Here is a 20,119-nt window from a genome sequence, read left to right as displayed (position 1 = left end):
ATTCAAACAAACCAATGGTAAAAATACACCTTTGAGACAATAAAGGAAGCTTGAAGCTTAATATTTAGCAGCTATTAGACAGTATTTAAAGAATTGCAAATTTTGTTTAGTGTAAATAGAATGATAAATATGGTTCTTTAAACAGTCTTTAGCTGTTCAAATTAGTAATGACTTAGTAATTAGTATACAAGTTATATAAATTAGTAATGTATACAAGGTACTTACAGGTGAAATGACATGGTGACTAGTATTGTCTTTAAAACAACTTGTCCCACAGAAGGCCCCAAAGTGTGTGTGTGTGTGTGTGTGTGTGTGTGTGGTGGTGATGGTTGGCAGAAGAAAACCTACATGAAACAAGGTTAGCAAAATGATAATAATTATTAGAACTAAAGTGAAAGTCGCTCAGCTGTGTCCAATGCTTTGCGATGCCATGGAATAATATAGTCCATGGAATTCTCCAGACCAGAATACTGGAGTGGGTAGCCATTCTCTTTTCCAGAGGATCTTCCCAACCCAGCAATTGAACCAGGGTCTCCCACATTGCAGGCAGATTCTTCACCAGCTGAGTTACCAGGGAAGCCCGTATTAAAACTAGGTGATGGGTTTATGGCTGTACATTATAACAGCCATTTATACATTCTCTCTTTTGTATGAGTTTGAAAATTTTACAGGCTTCAAGTATCTTTGTGTCTATATATTGCATATTCCTTTCAAAGTGTATGATAAAATATTTAACTGTAAAGAGAATAATAATGATGACTTTTTTTGGCTGTGACTTTTCAACATACCTTGTTTTTAAATTCTGATTTTAACGTTCAGTCCTTAACAATGACTAGCTGTTAGGGCTTAAAACGCTTCTAAATTTTCTCAAATATCTTAGAAATTAAAAAATATGATTTTCCCTGCAAAAGTGTTAAATTACTCAAAAGGTTAACTCTAGTAATGTCAAGCATGCATGTGAAAAAGTTGAATAAAACTGTTTCCCCATGAAAATATTAGAAACAAGAATTATTTCTGAATTATTCACTTTAATATTATTTTAATTTTATAGGTATAACTAAATTAACACAATTCTAAACCAACATTTGTCTAATCTAGGGGGGAAAAAACAGACAATGAAAACAGGCCAAAGAAAATAACAGAAAAGAGGAGAAAAATAAAGTGCCATGCAAGAACAGTGGTACTTATGCAGTTAAAAATTTGCTTTCCCCAATTTTAAAAATATGCATATAAAACTGTGCAAACTTGGGGAATGATGTAGGTTTCCATTGTTAACAGGAAGCCAGTTTTATAGGAAATTACACATTTTCATTGTTTCATACGCAGCTCTTTATGTCTTAGTAATGCATTTATAACTGTGCTCTCCATAGCACCAAGACTGTAGGTGAAAATGAAGCTTCCTAAGCTCCACACCAGCCCTGCTGACTCAGAACCTGTGCAGGGGCCCAGGAAACTGTGTCTTTAACAGACTCTCCAGGTGGTTCTTCAGCAGGTGGCCCTGGACAGTGTGTTGAGGACCACCACTCCCTAAGAGTCTATACGATGGCATTCAGAATGCCTGTCCCCTCCCTTCTTTACAAGGACAGAATAGAGGCTCAATTAAAAAAAAACTGCAACAGTCATCTTGCAGAGAATATCACATGGAATCATAAAGTCGTTTCTGCTGAGAAACACACAAACAAAATCCTCATGGAACCAGAAAGAGACAGGAGTGCCCCCCACACCCCCCCAGGTAGGTGTTTACACTGATCCCCACCCACTGAGGATGAGGCCTTCCACTGAGATGACAGGTGTCACCTTGCAACCTGAGATTCTCCCCACTGCATCCCCGAATGGAGAGGATGTGTGAAAGACACTGACACAAAGCAAAGGGCACAGAAATGACACATACTCAGCTTTCTCGGGTTCGGATTTGCTTTCTTCTTTTTCTTCCTTTTCTTCTTCTTTTGCCTTCTGCTCCTTGGATGAGTCCATGGGAAAAGAGAAGTGGGATAACACGTCACTTTTGAATGAGTTCAGGAAGCTCTGTGACCCTGTGTCAAATTGTAACCTATAAATGTTGCCCTCCTGCCTCAATCGAGGGGATAAAACTGCCACATGAGCCCTTCCTTCTGCTGGTTCATGCATTTCCCCTTCCCCACACTCACCTGCCAAGCCAGCAGGGAGCACCAACTTTCTAAGCTCCTTCCCACTTATTTCACAACCACCTTCTTTCCCTTATTCACCTACTCAAATCTTACTCATCCTCCAAACCAACGTAAGTCCCACTTCTTCAGTCTCAACCAGCTACTCCAAGCCATACTGAGCTTTCCATTTTCTCACGTAATCTCCACAGTCTGCGGCCTATGCTACTTACCACTTAATGATTTTCTAATTTTTTTCACGAGTGGTTTATCTTTCTAATAAACTCTTTAAGGAAACTTGAGAGCAATGATTACATCTTACATTTCTTTTAATTCCATATGATACCCAGGGGGACCAGACACATGGCCAATCCTCATAAAATATTTGTGGATGGAATGATTATTGATCAACTGCCTAATATCTTGAGAGTGAGTCCCAGAGTTTGTACCTTCATAGTTTAATGAAATAATTTGTAAAGGACCTTCAAAAAGCCGGCTGGCTCTGCCTACTAAAAAGCCATTACTCTTTGGCAGGTCATCTACTGAATACCACTCTGGCACAAGTAAAACAGCTGATGTCAAGTTATCATGCCCACCTGAAGTCCAGAGAGCTGCTGTGATTGGAGGTAAGTTACCTGGAACTTTTCTTGCACCTCTGGGATGGGGACGGGGTTGCTCATGAGGTCACTCAGGCCAGCATTGGGATTGTGAGGAATCAGTTTGTACTGCCCTCCTTCTCGCTTCAGGTCCAAGCCAAAGATATCGGAAAGCAGGTCACTCTCCTCTGACAGTTCCTTCAAGTCCGTCAGGTCTTCAGAGGGCAGGGCCCCTTCCAGGGTTTTCCTCTCCCCCTCCTCCCCGTCTCCTCGAACCTCATCTTGTGTGGGGTCTGGCATGTTGGCCAAGAGCTCCGCCACTTTGATCTTCTTCGCACCTTCGACCAGGCTTCCTCCCAGCAGGAGGCTGCCGATGATGCGAGAGAAGCCTCTGAAAACGCTGGCTACAAAGTGCAGGAGGCTCATCAAAATACTCCAGTAGGATGTAAAGAAGGCTGTGATCATGTCCTTCACTGTCATCTTCTTCACCTTCTTCATCTGCTTCTTCAAGCTTTTCAGGCTGAGCATCCGCATAAGGGTCAAGATATTGTACCTGAGGGCAAACAGGGCGGACTTGACCGTCATGATGGAAAAGAAACCCATCCTCGGACCCTGCTCCTCCGGCTTCTCCTTCTCACTCTCCTCTTTATTCGCTGACCTCTCATTCAGATCTGACTCTGAAATCTGAGCCGCCAGTTGCATCTCAAAGATGGTATCCTCGCAGAAGTTCACGAAGAGCTCCATCTTCTCTTTCTCCCCTCCTTCATTGACCACGTCAAATATAAATTGCCTTTTGGATTCCTTGACCTGGGGCTTTTCCCACTGGGTTCGGCTGGACTCACTGATTTCAAAATACACCCTCTCGATGCGCTTGGCACTGCCCATGATCTCGATGCGGCCCAGGAAGGGCTGGAAGTAATTGAGCACGCTCTCGGCCAATTCCAGAAAAGTCTGCAGCCGGGTGTCATTGGGCATGTGTTCGGAGAGGTTTGTCAGAAGCACTGCCACATTGAAGCCAATGTCCTTGGCAGGCTCGTGGAACCGTTTGACAAATTCTTCATAGTCCAGGGTTTCATTTTCATCTGTCTCTGCACAGGACAGGAGAAACTCAGTCTCGGACTGGGTGTAGTGTTTATGGCTCTCCATGGCTTTGTGAAAGTCCCTCTTGGAAATAACTCCCTTACCATCGGGGTCATACTCTTTGAAGGTATCAGAAGACGTCAAGTCCTTGAGCTTTAAGAACATGTCAAAAAACTTGAGAATCATCTCCACGTTGTTGGAAGATTCCACGAGCATATCAACCATCTGTTTGCCAATGGTGCCATTAACAACATTGCCTGGGGATAAAGAATTGCATTGGCTCAAAATGAACATTCCCAATAAAACCAGTGTTGATGGCAGATAGGAGCCAATGTACGTTGAGTGTGTGCTCAGTTGTTGTACCCTGGTCCAACTGAGTAAGTTGCTTCTAACTTGAGCAGGTAAATAGTAAACATCTTAAAATGTCTTAAATAAAAGTGCCTATAGAGAAAATAACAATATAAATCTTATATGACATCTGAATCAAAGATAGCTCTTTTCTCTTCCAATGTGTGAAGGAAAAGATGGATAATTACTTGTAAACTCTAATTTTAGAAAGTGATTACATGAACACATGCAAAAGCATATTTACAAAGTAATTAGACTAATGCATGTAAAACAATATGTGATGAAAGGCTGACATTTTTTCCCTTTAATTGATCCTAGAAGCAACACGCTTTAGGATTTTTTAAGAAAAAGAAAAAAGGCAGACGTTTATATTATCCAAAAGCCTGAAACGGAAATCCAGTCTCATATTAATAAAAAAATGAGTGTTTGCCTAGCCCTTTGGGGATAAAAAATCACTGCTCACAGACATTACACCTAATTTCATGTTCATACCTGAAAATACCTGTGAGACAGGTACTTTTTATTATTAATTATGATTTTAATATTGAGGAAACTGTGTTTAGCAAGGTTAAATTAAAGTGTATGCTATAACATGATTATCGAGAGCTAGGGCCAGGACTTCAAACAGAACCACTGAGGGCAAATTAGATGTTCTTTCTGATGTAAAATGTAAAAGATCTCCTTACATTTCTTCATGGTTCAGAATGTTTATAGCTGGAAAATGGCATATTATGAATAAGCCTGAGAAAATGAGATATTACCCTAAATTATAGAGTCATCATTCCTTGAACAGAATGTGATATGTAACACAAAGACGGGCATCAGAATAAAGATACATGATGATGGGTTTGTGGAGTTCATCTGTGAGGCAGTAAACACCAGAGTTAAGAGCATGGGCCCAAGGGCTTTCCTGGTGGTCCAGTGGTTAAGATTCTGCCTGCTAATGAAGGGAACACGGGTTTGATCCCTGGCCCAGGAAGATCCCACATGCCTTGGGGCAGCTAAGCCCATAGGCCACAATTACTGAAGTGGTACACCTAAAGCCCATGCTCGGCAATGAGAGAAGCCCCCACAATGAGAAGCCTGAGCCCTTCAACTTGAGAGTAGCCCCCACTCACCCCAATTAGAGAAAGCTCACAGGCAGCAATGAAGACCTAGTACAGCCAAAAAAAAAAAAAAAGGCATTGGCTCAGGAGCCATGCTGTTGGGGTTTGAATCCAGATCCCACCATCTGCTGGCACAGCAACCTGGGCAGATTTCTTAGCCTCTCTGCACTATTTACAAAAGAGTGATAATGATACTATCCAATTCACAAACCTGGTATTCAGATGAAAAAGTACTTAAACGAGGTTAATTTTAATTCATTATTCCTTCAGTTATTATGTCTGTGTTGCTACTATTTAGACTAAAACTTGAATTGAGGTCCTGGGAAAAGGATCTGTGGTTGGAGAATACAGAGTGGCTGCCAACTAAGGGTTTCAAGCAAACACTGCATCTTTAAAGTCCTGGAGCAAGGTGTGTCTACTACCTTAATTAGCTAATGCAGGGCAGACTAAGTGAGAGAGAGAAATTAGAAGGACTTAAGAAAAAAAGGATAGGGAACATAATAGCAAACATTCTGCAGTGGCTCTGGTCACATTCACATGGTTTCACACAATGCTCGCAGAAGCTGTTCTGAGCTCCGTCTCATAGAGGAGGGACGTGAGAAACGGAGACGTTACTCATGTCAGGGTCACGCTGCCTGGGTCAGAAAGTGAGATGTGGGTGCTGGTGGCGGATCTCAGAACCTAATCTCTTACCCACTATATTTACTGCCTGAGATAGAAAGAAAACACAGTAGCAAAGGAAAATAAGGTGGAAAGAGAGAGAATGAAAACCCAAGAAAGAGGCATGGAGTGGGGAGAACTTAGGCTGCCACGAGCCTTGGTGGGTGGGGTGCTCTCTACTGCCTTCTCCAGCTGCAGAAATGTAAGGACCCACAGGAGCTATAAGGCAGTCAGCTCAAAGCAGCAATTTACGCATTTGGAGTGTCCCCAAACATCGGTAATCCCTACTGCTTACAAACAAACAAAATGACAACAAACAAAACCCTCTTTAAGGTACTCTCTGAAGAGCATACCCTTTAAGGTATCACTGTGAAATGAAAAATACCACTATAAAATGAAGTACTACTGGTTTCACTCCATAGCTTTGTGACCTGAGATGGGCAGGATTTTTTTTTTTTAATTAAAAAAAAAAAAAAACTAACTTGAGAAAAGAGTAGTCAAGCCAGCAATAAGTCTGAGGTATCTGTCCCATTTGGGCACTGATATTTTATCCTTTGCAGCAGGCTGACTCCCAGAGCAAGCATATATGGAATCCTTCAAAGAATAATGGGGATTTGAAGATGTAAATCAAAACTACCTTCCAACATGGACAGCAACATGACCACCATGTCCTTCTGAAGATCCATCAGTTCTTTCAGTAGCTCAATTTGACTGGAGTCCTGAAAGTATTAACACAGTGCATTTGAGATAACATGAGAAAATTACACAGCAAGAATGTCATACTTATTCTCACAAAAAGAATACCTTTCTACCAATAGCAGACTTTACAGCATTATACAGCTAAAAAGAAGCCAAATAAAAATCTGCAGCTTATTAAAAATACACACTTCAGAATCAAAGAGTATTTACTGTTGATTTCAACTCATATGTTTTAAAGTATTCGTAAGGACAATGAATAAATCTAACAAGAGTATGGAAGAGCTAAACAATGGTGGAGACCCTCGGGTCAGGTAGGCAAGAACCCTGGGCATCTTTCTTCTCCTTGAAAACACTAGACTTGTCTTTTCTTCTTTCTAACTTACTACACTGAGATGCTATACACGTTGTAAAACTAACTTATTCTGGAAAACACAGGCATGACAGTGATATGAGATAAACTTACCTGACATAAATCTAGCCAAAAAATGCACACAAGTATCTTATTTACCAACTTGATTAAGCTCTTGGGTATTTCTCTGTTTAAAATTTTCTGGGTTTTTTGTCTTTGATTTTTCACCATGAAACAAAAAATTTTATATAGATATGTTGTGTATAAACATCACTATGCTTAGATTCATTGCCTGAAAACATGGAATATTGATATCTGCATTATAACCCCATGCATCACCAGAGTTTTTTATTTTAAAACTATACTTTTTTCAAAAAAAAATATACATATACCTATATATATATATGCACACACACACCCACAAGGTATTGTTTTACTCACATGAATTTTTCTACACAGGAAGCCAAATTTCAACACTGTATGAAGGATGAGATGTATTTCTTTCTAAATAGTTGGTACCTCAACTAGGTCTATAAACTATGAACAACTGTTAGGTAGCACTGCTAGATGTTAATAAAATGATGGAAATACATCCAAATAAGAACTCTCTTGTGATAAATTTGGTTCATGTTGATTTTCTTTACTTACTAAAATGTCACTAGCAATTAGATGAAACAATCATGATATTTCCTTATTTGGTAGAAGTTACCAATAACCAGATACTGACAAAGATTCTCTCCTTGACCAAACTAGCCAACTCCTCTGGGCCCTCTTCCCAAGTAGGCTTTAATCTTGGTTTATAAAGCCTTGAACAACTGGGAGATGGGATTAGCAGATGCAAACTATAGGATGGATAAATAAGATTCTCGTATGTAGCACAGGGAACTATATTCAATATTCTGTGATAAACCATAATGAAAAAGAATACTAAAAAAAGAATGTCCATATGTATATAACTGAGTCATTTTACTGTATAGCAGAGATTGATACAACACTGAAAACCAACGATTTGTTGTTGCTCAATCGCTACATTGTGTCCAACTCTTTATGACCCCATGGACTGTAGCATGCCAGATTCCCCTATCCTTCACTATCTCCAGGAGTTTGTTCAAATTCAAGTCCACTGAGTCAATGATGCTATCTGTCTCATCAGCAAATCAACTACACTTCAGTTTAAAAAAAAAAAAAAAGAGAACAAAACACGACATGGTTTCTAACAGCTCAAAGCTACTTCACTAGGAAGACCTCAACCCCTCTTAGGGTGCTTGCCTGAGAAAACTCAAGGCTGCCAAAAAAATTTATTATTTGTTCCAGCCAACACCTGAGGATGCTAGAGTCTGTCTCCCAGGCTCTGTAGGAGGTAGAATCCTAATGTCAATACTTGCCAGCTAGCAGACACAGCTGGCCCATCACGTTTACACTGACCAGCCTTTTATAATTTTTCTCTTCCCTGAGCCCTGATCATCCCCTCCTCCTCCCATCATCTCTGTACAAGTCCAAGTTGAGTTCAGCTCACACTAGATTTTCCTCCCTACAGTGACAGTTATCACTGATTAAATCTGTTCTTGCCACTTTAACCTGTGCCTGGCTCTATTTGACAATATTTTCCAGCTTGGAGGGCAGGGTGGAGGTGTGAGTTTCCTCACTTTGCTGGAGGCAAGGAGACTCAAGGAAGAGATGGACACATAAATGAAATTGTGGGGGCTGGACAGGTAGTCCTTTGACTTTAATCTAGCATTCTCTCCTCTCTTGACACCTGACAGATATCCACACTCAACAGATATGTCAGATCTCAGGACATCCCAGTAAAATTCCCTGCATCAAAGGGACATATTTACTCAAGATTCATATTTAGAGTTTTTCTATTCATGTATCTCTGACTCCACATGCAATACAGGGGTGAGAAAACAGCATGCTCATGTTTCCAAGATGTGCTCCCAGATTAATATTAAGCATGGTGAAAAATCTGTTTCTTCGTCATTTGCCTAACTGTACTGCTATTTTTTTCTCTTTGACTTTCGAAGTTAAATGTCGGGTTAATTGGTGAATGTCATCTTTTGAGAACAAATGCTTGTTTATGACCCTATAAGAAAACTGTCTCTCCTTAACGAGGGATTTGCAGCAGATTACAATCCTCTTCCAATTATATGTATGGATGAAGAAAATTCCAGCGAGTAATCATTGAAATGTGGGTCTATGAAGGATTGTAAAATATACAGTGTTTGGTGACTATACTGTTTTATTTCTCCATTATAGTCAATTCCTTTATCTTTTATTCTCAAATTTGAATAACGGCTCCCACCTATTGTCAGTTTGCATAAAATTCTTTTATTAAAAAAAAGGATTAAAAAAAAAGTCATGTAAAAGATTTATAAAGAAGTCATCTAAAAAAGATAACATTCTGACACAGGAAAGTGTGTTTAATTTGCCAATGATCACAGTGTACAGTGTCTCACCTAGGCTGACAGAGGACAGTGACTTTACCTGAGACAGCTTCATCTGCATGTGGGCAAATACATGAAGAAAACCCACCACAGCATCCCAGAGCCTGCTGTGAGCCAAACTCTGCTGGTTGCCAGTGCAAGGACCCTGGGCCAGAAACAGACAAACAACAGTCATTCCTGATAAATTAACTGCCAAATTAAACTTTACAATAATAGATTTTACTTTAGCAACAAGTGACTGGAAGAGAGGACTGCATTGAAGATACTGACAAGATGTCAAAATGGAAGCTTCACTTAAGGACCTAGAGCTGAGGATAAAAGATATAACTGAGCCAGGACCCTATGCTGCTGCTGCTGCTGCTAAATTGCTTCAGTCGTGTCCGACTCTGTGCAACCCCATAGACAGCAGCCCACCAGGCTCCCCCGTTCCTGGGATTCTCCAGGCAAGAGTACTGGAGTGGGTTGCCATTTCCTTCTTCAATGTATGACAGTGAAAAGTGAAAGTGAAGTCGCTCAGTCGTGTCCGACTCTTAGCGACCCCATGGACTGCAGCCTTCCAGGCTCCTCTGCCCATGGGATTTTCCACGCAACAGTACTAGAGTAGGTTGCCATTGCCTTCTCCGAGGACCCTATGGGGCCCTCACAAAACAGACCTCCACTCAAGTCCTCGGCCTTCCTTTTATCTGTAGGAAAACTTTAGTCAAACAATAAATTTAATCAAAGAAGGGGAAAAATGCAGAAGGAAAGGAAAACAGGCAAGACAAAATAATAATACTTTAGCCATTAAACAAAGTCAAAGACCTTTAGTTCCTTCTCAAGGACAACAGATAATATTCTGAGCCATGTCCTCTGAGCTGTTTGGCAGAGACTGAAACTCCTACCAGGTGGGTGAAGTTAACTATATACTGCCCACCAAAATGTAGACCCAGACAGGTTGATGATGTTGACTCCCAGTGACCTCACCACTAGCCAATCAGAAGAACGTCTATGAGCTGATCACAGACTCCACAAGCTCCCTCTCACAACCTGTCCATGAGTTGATCACACACCCCATAAGTCCCCTCTCTCAACCTGTCCATGAGCCGATCACACACCCCACAAGACCCCTCCCTCATCCTGTCTTTCTAAAGCTTTACCAGAAAGCCTTCAGGGACTTCAGGCCTTTTAAGTTCTAGCTGTCGTGGACTCCTTATTTGGTGCCTGCAATAAAAGCTGCACTCTCCTTCACCAGCACCAGGTGTCAGCAGATTGGCTTTATTGCACACAGACAACCAGACCCTAATTTGGTTCAGTAACAAAGACAGTAAGTGCCAAGCATCTTCATATTTCAAAAGTAAGGTGCTAGATTCAGTACCTGTGAAAGGAAACTAAATAGATCTTTCTAGCCTTAAGACATAAAGGTGTTGAAGTTGAAAAGGGACAGACTTTGCAAAGTGCTCTCCAACCTCCACCCCTGCAGCGGTGGGTGAGGACCGGGCTACCCTTGCCTTCCTTTACATGGAGAGAGAGAGGAGGCCTCAAGAGAGCCATCAGGAGTGCGTGACTTCTGTCTTCTGAAGTTGGGCAGCTTTTTGACATAAGAGAAGCCATTTTGGCCTGAGCCATTTTTGTGATCTCAGCCTGGTCACAGTGCTTGCCCTTGGATAGATCTCAGTAATCAATGATCTTAGGGAAACAAAGGAACTGAGGAATAGAGAAAGGGCAGTCAAACAATAGTGCAGTGAAAACAGAGTTTTAGTTCCTCCTCAAAGGAGGTACATAATCTGATACAGTCCTTGAGTTTTGCAGGAGCTAAGGCCCTCACCCAGGTGGGGGACAGAATGATGACATCCCTCCTGACTCCAGTCAACTAAACTTGGACTCTGTCAACCCCTGTCCGAATTCTTCACTGCTGAAGCCTCTTCATGAATATGCATGTACCCTTAGCTTAAAACTTTCCCAATTTTGCTGTTTGGAGAGACACTACTTTGGGAAAGAACCCTAGTGTTCTCCTTACTTGCTGCAAGTAATAATAAATCCTTCCTTCCTCCAATCTTTGGTTGTATCTATTAGCTCAACATCCATCAAGAGAAGAACCTAGTTTTTGGGTAACAGCCTGGTATTAGAAAGTGTAAAAGATGGAAAGTAACAAAAAATTGATTTCTTAAGTGGGAGCTATTCTGTCCAAAAGGACTTTGAAATATTGCCAAGCAAACTGTCTCAAAGGGTAATGTGATTTTCAGAGGTGGATGGGGGCCACCAGATGCACAAAGATTGTGGAATAATTTGAAACTGGAAGGGAAAAGACACCTTTCCAGGCACTGGAAGCAGTAGGAGAGCCAAGCCCCCTCATCAGAGGAAGAATATAATACGCCACCCGGGTGGCCAGGCCACAGTGCAGTCCTGAATTCCACGTGCCTAGAGGAAAACCTCCCTCTCCTTACTCTTCCTCTTCACAGCTCCAACCCCGAGGAGGCCTAGGCTGGCTCGCAGGGGGAGGAGGAGGAACAGACACCCCTTGGAGAGAAGGCAGAGAAGCCCAGAGCCTACTCCTTGCCCTCCACCCTCAGCCCACAAGGCCTTTTCAGCACAAAATCAGGCATGAGGGGAAGTGTTTCTTTGAGGGGGAGTTTTAAATTGGGTAAGAGTTAAGTGATAGTGTCACCATACAATGACTGAAGTGAGACAATTCTTGTGACAAAGTGACTGAAGGAATTTTATTTATCTGAGAGTGGCTGGTGCACAAGATCCATTCAAAGAGGGGTAAAGAAATGGGCTACAGAGCAAGTTTGAAGAGATGGGGGGAGAAGGGATCACTTCACTTAGAGGTTAACACGTTCAGTGTACCTGGCCAAACTGGTTTTACAGTGTACATCAGTCCTGTCTGGCTTCTGCGTCAAAGCAACAGATTCTCAGGATTTCACTGTGGTCCCTTGTTGGCAATGTGCCCTGTGCGCTTGCTGTAGAGAAGAAGCCAATTCTGACTCCATGTTGGAACTGTTTCTTTGACTTGCTTTTTGTTGCTTTTGTTATTACTATCATGCATAATGGCCTGCCTTAAGGGACCCTGACCCTCTGCTGCTGCTGCTGCTGCTGCTGCGTCGCTTCAGTCGTGTCCGACTCTGTGCGACCCCAGAGACGGCAGCCCACCAGGCTCCCCTGTCCCTGGGATTCTCTAGGCAAGAACACTGGAGTGGGTTGCCATTTCCTTCTCCAATGCATGAAAGTGAAAAGTGAAAGTGAAATCGCTCAGTCGTGTCTGACTCTTAGCGACCCCATGGACTGCAGCCTACCAGGCTCCTCCGCCTAATGGGATTTTCCAGCCAAGAGGACTGGAGTGGGGTGCCATTGCCTTCTCCTGACCCTCTGCCTGACTGTAAAGTAAAATGCCTTTGTTCAACTCAAAAAGAGATAGTGTGACACCACCTACCTCTGAATGGAAGAGATTAGCACATCCCTTTCAAAGGCTGAACCTTCCTGGAGATGTTGCCCAAGACTGAAGACCCTTTTACTTTCCTTCCTCACTGCCTCTCCCTCTCTATTCTACCTTTTGACTTTAGTTCCTCATTGTTTCTTTCTCTCTTTCTGATTCTATAAAAGAACCTGTCATCCTGACCACAATAAGATGGTTACTTTGAGAAATTAGTCTGACATCTTCTCAGTCAGCTGGCTTTCCTGAAGGAGGAAACAGAACAGGCTGTATCTTGAAAGCAGGACTCCATCTTGGGCCGGACTGTGGACTTTGAGCTATATGCCCAGTATCTATGGAAATGACATACTAATGGAAAACCAGACCCCCTCATTTATTCAATGCCTGTAACATAAAATCCTTGCTACTATTATATAGAGAATGGATCAACAACAAGGTCCCACTATATAGCACAGGACACCATGTTCAATATACTGTATTAAATCATAATGGAAAAGAATATGAAAGAGTGTGTGTGTGTGTATATATATATGCATGTACGTATGTATCTATATGTAAATATATACATATATGTACATATATACATAAATGCATATGTGCATATGTACATATATACAGGTATACGCATATACACACGCACACATGTACATACACATATGCACACGTGTACATATATACATACATACATATGTACATATATACACATGCACATATATGCATATATACACATATTATATATATATATACACAAAATGCTGAAGAAGCTTAAGTTGAAGTTGAATGGTTCTATGCAAACCTACAAAAGCTTCTAGAACTAACACCCAAAAAAGATGTCCTTTTCATTATAGGGGACTGGAATGAAAAAATAGGAACTCCATAAACACCTGGAGTAACAGGCAAATTTGGCCTTGGAGTACAGAATGAAGTAGGGCAAAACATAAGAGTTTTGCCAAGAGAACGCACTGGTCATAGCAAACACCTCTTCCAACAACACAAGAGAAGACTCTACACATGGACATCACCAGATGGTCAATACCAAAGTCAGACTGGTCTTATTCTTCACAGCCAAAGATGGAGAAGCTATAGAGAGTTAGCAAAAACCAGACCAGGAGCTGACTATGGCTCAGATCATGAACTCCTTAGTGCCAAATTCAGACTTAAATTGAAGAAAGTAGGGAAAACCACTAGACCATTCAGGTATGACCTAAATCAAATTCCTTATGATTATACATTGAATGTGACAAATAGATTCAAGGGGTTAGATCTGATAGACAGAGTGCCTGAAAAATTATGGATGGAGTTTTGTGACATTGTACCAGGAGGCAGTGATCAAAACCATACCCAAGAAAAAGAAATGCAAAAAGGCAAAATGGTTGTTGACAAGGCCTTACAAATAGCTGAGAAAAGAAGAGAAGCTAAAGGCAAAGGAAAAAAAGAAAGACATACCCATTTGAATTCAGAGTTCCAAAGAATAGCAAGGAGAGATAAGAAAGCCTTCCTCAGTGATCAGTGCAAAGAAATAGAGGGAAAAAAATAGAATGGGAAGACTAGAGATCTCTTCAAGAAAATTAGACATACCAAGGGAATATTTCATGCAAAGATGGGCACAATAAATGACAGAAATGGTATGGACCAAACAGAAGCAGAAAATATTAAGAATAGGGGGCAATAATACACAGAACTATACAAAAAGGATCTTCATGACACAGATTATCATGATGGTGTTATCACTCACCTAGAGCCAGACATCCTGGAATGCGAAGTCAACTGGGCCTTAGGAAGCATCACCATGAACAAAGCTAGTGGAGGTGATGGAATTCCAGCTGAGCTAAATCCTAAAAAATGATGCTGTGAAAGTGCTGCACTCAATATGTCAGCAAATTTGGAAACCTTAGCAGTGACTGCAGGACTGGAAAAGTCCAGTTTTCATTTGAATCCCAAAGAAAGGCAATGCTAAAGAATGCCCAATTGCACTCATCTCACACGCTGCAAAGCAGCCAGGCTTCAACAGTACGTGAACTGTGAATTTCCAGATGCTCACCCTGTATTATGAAAAGGCAGAGGAACCAAAGATCAAATTGCCAATATCTGCTGGATCATCAAAAAAGCAAAAGAGTTCCAGAAAAACATCTCTTTCTGCTTTATTGACTATGCCAAAGCCTTTGACTGTGTGGATCACAATAAACTGTGGAAAATGCTGAAAGAGATGGGAATACCAGACCACCTGACCCACCTCTTGTGAAACCTGTATGCAGGTCAGGAAGCAACAGTTAGAACTGGACACGGAACAACAGACTTGTTCCAAATTGGGAAAGGAGTATGTCACCCTGCTTATTTAACTTATATGCAGAGTCCATCACGAGAAATGTTGGGCTGGAAGAAGCACAAGCTGGAATCAAGATTGCTGGGAGAAATATCAATAACCTCAGATATACGGATGACACCACCCTTATGGCAGAAAGTGAAGAGGAACTAAAAAGCCTGTTGATGAAAGTGAAAGAGGAGAATGAAAAAGTTGGCTTAAAGCTCAACATTTAGAAAACGAAGATCATGGCATCTGGTCCCATCACTTGATGAGAAATAGATGGGGAAACAGTGGAAACAGTGTCAGACTTTATTTTCTGGGGCCCCAAAATCACTGCAGATGGTGATTGCAGCCATGAAATTAAAAGATGCTTACTCCTTGGAAGGAAAGTTATGACCAACCTAGATAGCATATTCAAAAGCAGAGACATTACTTTGCCAACAAAGGTCTGTCTAGTGAAGGCTATGGTGGTATTTATGTTTTAGTTCTTTTAAGAAGCCATTTGCTGTTTCTATAAAATTCACTTGCTTGTGAATGTCAATCAATAAGATCAATCAATCTTATTATTTAATCAGGACAGTTCACACCAAACGTGGTATTGCTCTCTTTCTAGACACTGATGAGAATATTAAGGCAATAATGGAAGCCAAGGAGATAAGGAAATAGGTACATGAGTGGTCTGGACTGGATTTAAAACTTCACTTGTGTTTGAATAAAGAAAAGTTATACGAATTATCAAGTGTGGCTTTCCCATTTTGAAATGCTAAAATAAGAATCCTCTTCCCCACCCAAGGGAAAAAGAGAAAAAGTGAGATCCTTCCAAGGTATGAATACAGAGAAGAGAGTGAACCTAGGGGAGGTAAGGAGTAGCCATGCTTCCACCTTTCCTCTGCACCACTCAGCCCTGGTGGCTTCACTTGGCCATGAAGAGTTCTCTCATTCAGTCATTCTACAGATACCTGCAAGTATGCCAGGCTTTGGAGACACAATCTGTTATTTTTACTTAACCTTTTCCCCCTTAAGACTATGTTTTGTCTGACAAAAGAAACTGTAAGTTTCTTCCTCCTATTTTATTTTTGTACATGACACTTCAATCACAGTGATGGAGTCAGAGTAATATTAGCCATGGACACAAGTCTTCTAGAAAATGGCAAAGTTTTGCTTGCTGAAGAAAGAAGAATTTTATAAACTCTTTTAAGAATCTGTAGATCAAAACTAGAAGTCTACCCCAAGAAGAATATAAAGCAAATCAATGTAAAAAATGTATATTATTCATGGGACTTGAAAATTTTACCTATAATTATCACATTGTATTGCCATATAATATATTTACATATACACACATATGTGTACACACACACATACTGCATGGACAAAGAATGCAGCCTGCCATTTAATTAAACAAAGGATGCTGTCGCCATCAGCCCAGCAACCACTGCAGCCACCCAAACAGTGTACCTGAGGGGATTCAGGATGGAGAAAAGCAGGATCCAGGCCCTGAGAGTTAAGGTGCGTATCAAAGGAATGATTTCAGGGAGCCCGGACTCTTGCATCTTCCCATATATAGAAACGCACAAAATTCACTAACTTCAGATGTCTGGTTTTCTTTAATTGTAATCTTTTGATGTTCTGACTACTTATTTATTTATTGCAAAAACCTGCATATCCTGGCTCCTCCCTTACCTTTTAGAACAGTTGCCCAGAGCTGAGAGGCTGCTCCTGGGATTAAGTCCTAAGTAAGTCCACCAAATAAAACACAACTTCCAACTTTTAGATGGTGCAATATTTTTTTTTTTCAGTTGACAACACACACACACATTACAGTGAAGTTTTTAAATGCTTTTTTCCTTTTTGTAAGGCTTCTAAAAAACTCCCTCCTCATTTTCACAAGAATACTATAAAAAGTGGTTTAAAGTTCTGCCCTTTCTCCTTCACTTCTCTCTCCTTCTTCATCAATATTTATTGAGTGCTTAATATATACACTAGGTATTGGAGATACGACACATTCAACCTCATGGCTCATGCCTTGGTATCTCATGATATCTCAATCCTAAAAGTGGTAAGGCAAGTTCATTCCATATAACTTCACATCTGATTTTAAATGACCCATTGGCTAAGATTCTACAGAAGGCGTCATTAGAAAATGTGGATGACAGCAGGAAAATAGGCATGCTGCATTTTTTTCCAAGGAATTTAATGCTAACCAGTTGACTCTCTTTTCTCATTCTTTTTCAAATAACAGAAATGTTTAAAAGTTTACCTGAATATACTCTGTAAGAGTGTTAAAGACTTGTTTTGCCACTTGAATAGCTTTGGAGAAATTCCTTTGTCCTTGTTCATCAATGACATCTTTTCCAGAGTAATACCAATAGAAATCACTAATTGATTCCTGAAAAAAAAGAGATGATAGGATTTAGGATTAAGGAATATTCTGAAGCTATCAAAGACCTGTCCAGTTTTGGACTCTTTAAAGGAAATCATTTTAAATAACAGATTGGAAGCAAACAAAAATATCTGTGAAATAAACACTATTTTCAATGATTTTCCTAAACATAAAATATGGCAAATCCTCCCTAGATATAAATAACATCTGGAGAGAAAATAAGCAGAAAACTTAGCTTTAAAGATGACTTTTTGTCTCTGATGACCTTGAAATTCAGAAACATAAGGATTCATAACACTAATGCATATTTATCCATAGAGTATTTAAATATTACTATGTGAACATAGAAATTAGACAAATCATAGAATATAAACATCTAGTCTACTTTTTCTCCAGTAAAGCCAGTAACATTTCTTTAATGAGAATTTCAGAATGTTCCTGACTTGTATAAAGGCCCTGTAAGAAACCGGCTGGATTCCTTATAAATACTGACAACAATTGTAAATAAACATCTAAATATGATCGATCTGTCCAAACAGGATGTTTTCAACAATGGCTCACATTTTAAAGGAATTTTAGTTGCCTAAATGAATAATATAATTTGGGCTACCATGTAAACCACATTCAGGTTTTGAGATATGATTTTGAAAGTTACAGATACATTTCAGCAAAGCTTCTTGATATATTTGCTTTAGAACTAGCCTTTTTCTCCATTAGTTTTAGGTAAGAGTGTTGTGCTTTTACATATTCAAAGATTAAGCAAGAAACAGAGAGTTTGTGATTTTAAATGTGCTACACCTGATTTCCTTCTAAATAAAATGAAAAATAAAAGTATAACATTTCATTAAGAGACCTACACCTTCAGATTCAGTTCTAGTAACATGGAGAACATTACTAGAGTATTGAAGATATTTTTAAGTGATGGAGTGTTAGGCTGAATTTTTTCATCAGACATTTGGAGAGCTGAAAAGAATTGACCTTAGTCTCTTATATTTAAGCATATGTTAGGTAGTTTGAAAGCCTTTCTTTCCCATTTTTAGTAATGTTTCAAATATTCTTCTGCCATTTATTTATCAACCACAGAGGAAGGAAAAGAACATGTTCATGCTTTACAAATTGAAAAGGAATTTAAAATGCCATCAAGCTAAAAACTGCAGGGAAAAAAATATTCCCACTTATAGAAAGAGCCAGAATCAAAGGCAAAGACAATAGTGGCGGTTTTAGTCTAATATTTGGGGAAAGACTGTGATCAAAGAAAAATACCTCAATAAGTTTTGACCTCATAAGTCAAAACACATTATACCATGTCAGTTTCACAACTGCCATAACATGACAACTAGCCAACATTTTAATTTGCTACTAATATAAAGCTACATACCTGAACTCTCAGAAGGTAGTCTACAGTAGAGATGATTATGTTGACAGTTGTATTATTGCCAGTCTGAGTTCTCAGATAATTTTGAAAATCTACATAAGATCAAAAGATGTTATTAAAGTGCATTCAAAAATTTAAAATGAATTCTTTGAACAATTCTAAGAGCAAATGGTGTCTACACCAAAATCACTGCAGCTTCTGTAGTGTTATATCTGATAGTTTGAACACTGAATAATTTATATTTTCCATAAAAAGTGAGCACCTCAAAAACAAACCTAGGTGCTTCACAGAATATCAATATTTAAATTTCACCTAAGAGGTTTGTTAACCCCTGTGTCCTGATTCCTTGCTCTAGAGCTCTGGGCATGTGAATGACTGAAAAGAACTTCCATCCTGTAGGATGGAGTAATTAAATGATTTATTCCATAATCTCTTGTTAAGAAAACAAAAATCAAGATAAAGCTGCTGCCTTCACAGATGCACAAGCCTGATACATATGATCCATAAACAACGAATGGAAATACATCGTGGCAAGTTACATAGTGAAGGAGATTCCCCCACTTAAAGAGAAGAGGTAAAAAAAGAAATAAACCTACATATGTCTCCATAGCTATTTATTGTATTTAATCTACATCTTTCTTCACAATCTGAATCCTTCTATCAGCTGTCTTCTCCAGCATGAGAACTAATAAGAGTTATAAAATTCATGTTTTGAAAGTCTAAATTGTGAACAAAATTTCTTGAGATTTTCTTTATATCAAATATGCACATTACATTTTTAAAACCTAAAAATTGTCTTCGAGCAAGTCAATTTTAATTAAAAAATAGCACATATGTGTAAAATGTACAAACCAATGCTATTCTAGAGCTTTGCTTTTCAAATTATTGATTGTACCCATATGCCATTCATATGGGCTTCCCTGGTGACTCAGATGGTAAAGAATCTGCCTGCAATGCCATTCAAGTAATAGTGTATTAATTATTCCTTTAGAAAATTCAGCATTACTGTAATTTTATCAGTAAAAAAAAATCTCTCTTTAGAATATCAATACCTTAAACGGATTTATTTAGAGGGGGAAAAAAAAGAATTAAGTGAAATCACTAGCAAAAGACTTTGAAAGACTCAGTGACATAGAAAAACCCCAGGGCCAATGCTCAAATTTCAAGAACCGTTTCTCGACCTAGGAGAAGCAGAATAATTAGAACTAAGAGGCTCCTGTTATTACTGGCTTCAAAATGCTT

General features: G+C 39.7%; 1 protein-coding gene across 7 annotated transcripts in view; it reads right to left on the bottom strand.

Annotated features, from left to right (window-relative positions):
* Window positions 1–20,119, bottom strand: part of RYR2 (ryanodine receptor 2) — an 830,734-nt gene that overhangs the window by 56,728 nt on the left and 753,887 nt on the right. For all 7 annotated transcript variants that reach the window (XM_061404941.1, XM_061404935.1, XM_061404936.1 and 4 more), the window contains 6 exons: window positions 18,881–18,969; window positions 17,380–17,508; window positions 9,446–9,550; window positions 6,551–6,632; window positions 2,759–4,056; window positions 1,892–1,959 (listed from right to left, as the gene is read on the bottom strand). In XM_061404941.1, the coding sequence (XP_061260925.1) occupies window positions 1,892–1,959; window positions 2,759–4,056; window positions 6,551–6,632; window positions 9,446–9,550; window positions 17,380–17,508; window positions 18,881–18,969 (1,771 nt within the window). The remainder of the gene's footprint in view (window positions 1–1,891; window positions 1,960–2,758; window positions 4,057–6,550; window positions 6,633–9,445; window positions 9,551–17,379; window positions 17,509–18,880; window positions 18,970–20,119) is intronic.

This window comes from Bos javanicus, chromosome 28 (assembly GCF_032452875.1).
Source record: "Bos javanicus breed banteng chromosome 28, ARS-OSU_banteng_1.0, whole genome shotgun sequence".
In the NCBI taxonomy this organism is placed as follows: Eukaryota; Metazoa; Chordata; class Mammalia; order Artiodactyla; family Bovidae; genus Bos; species Bos javanicus.
The sequence above is the reverse complement of the archived record's forward strand: the minus strand, read 5'-3'. Positions and strand labels throughout refer to the sequence as shown.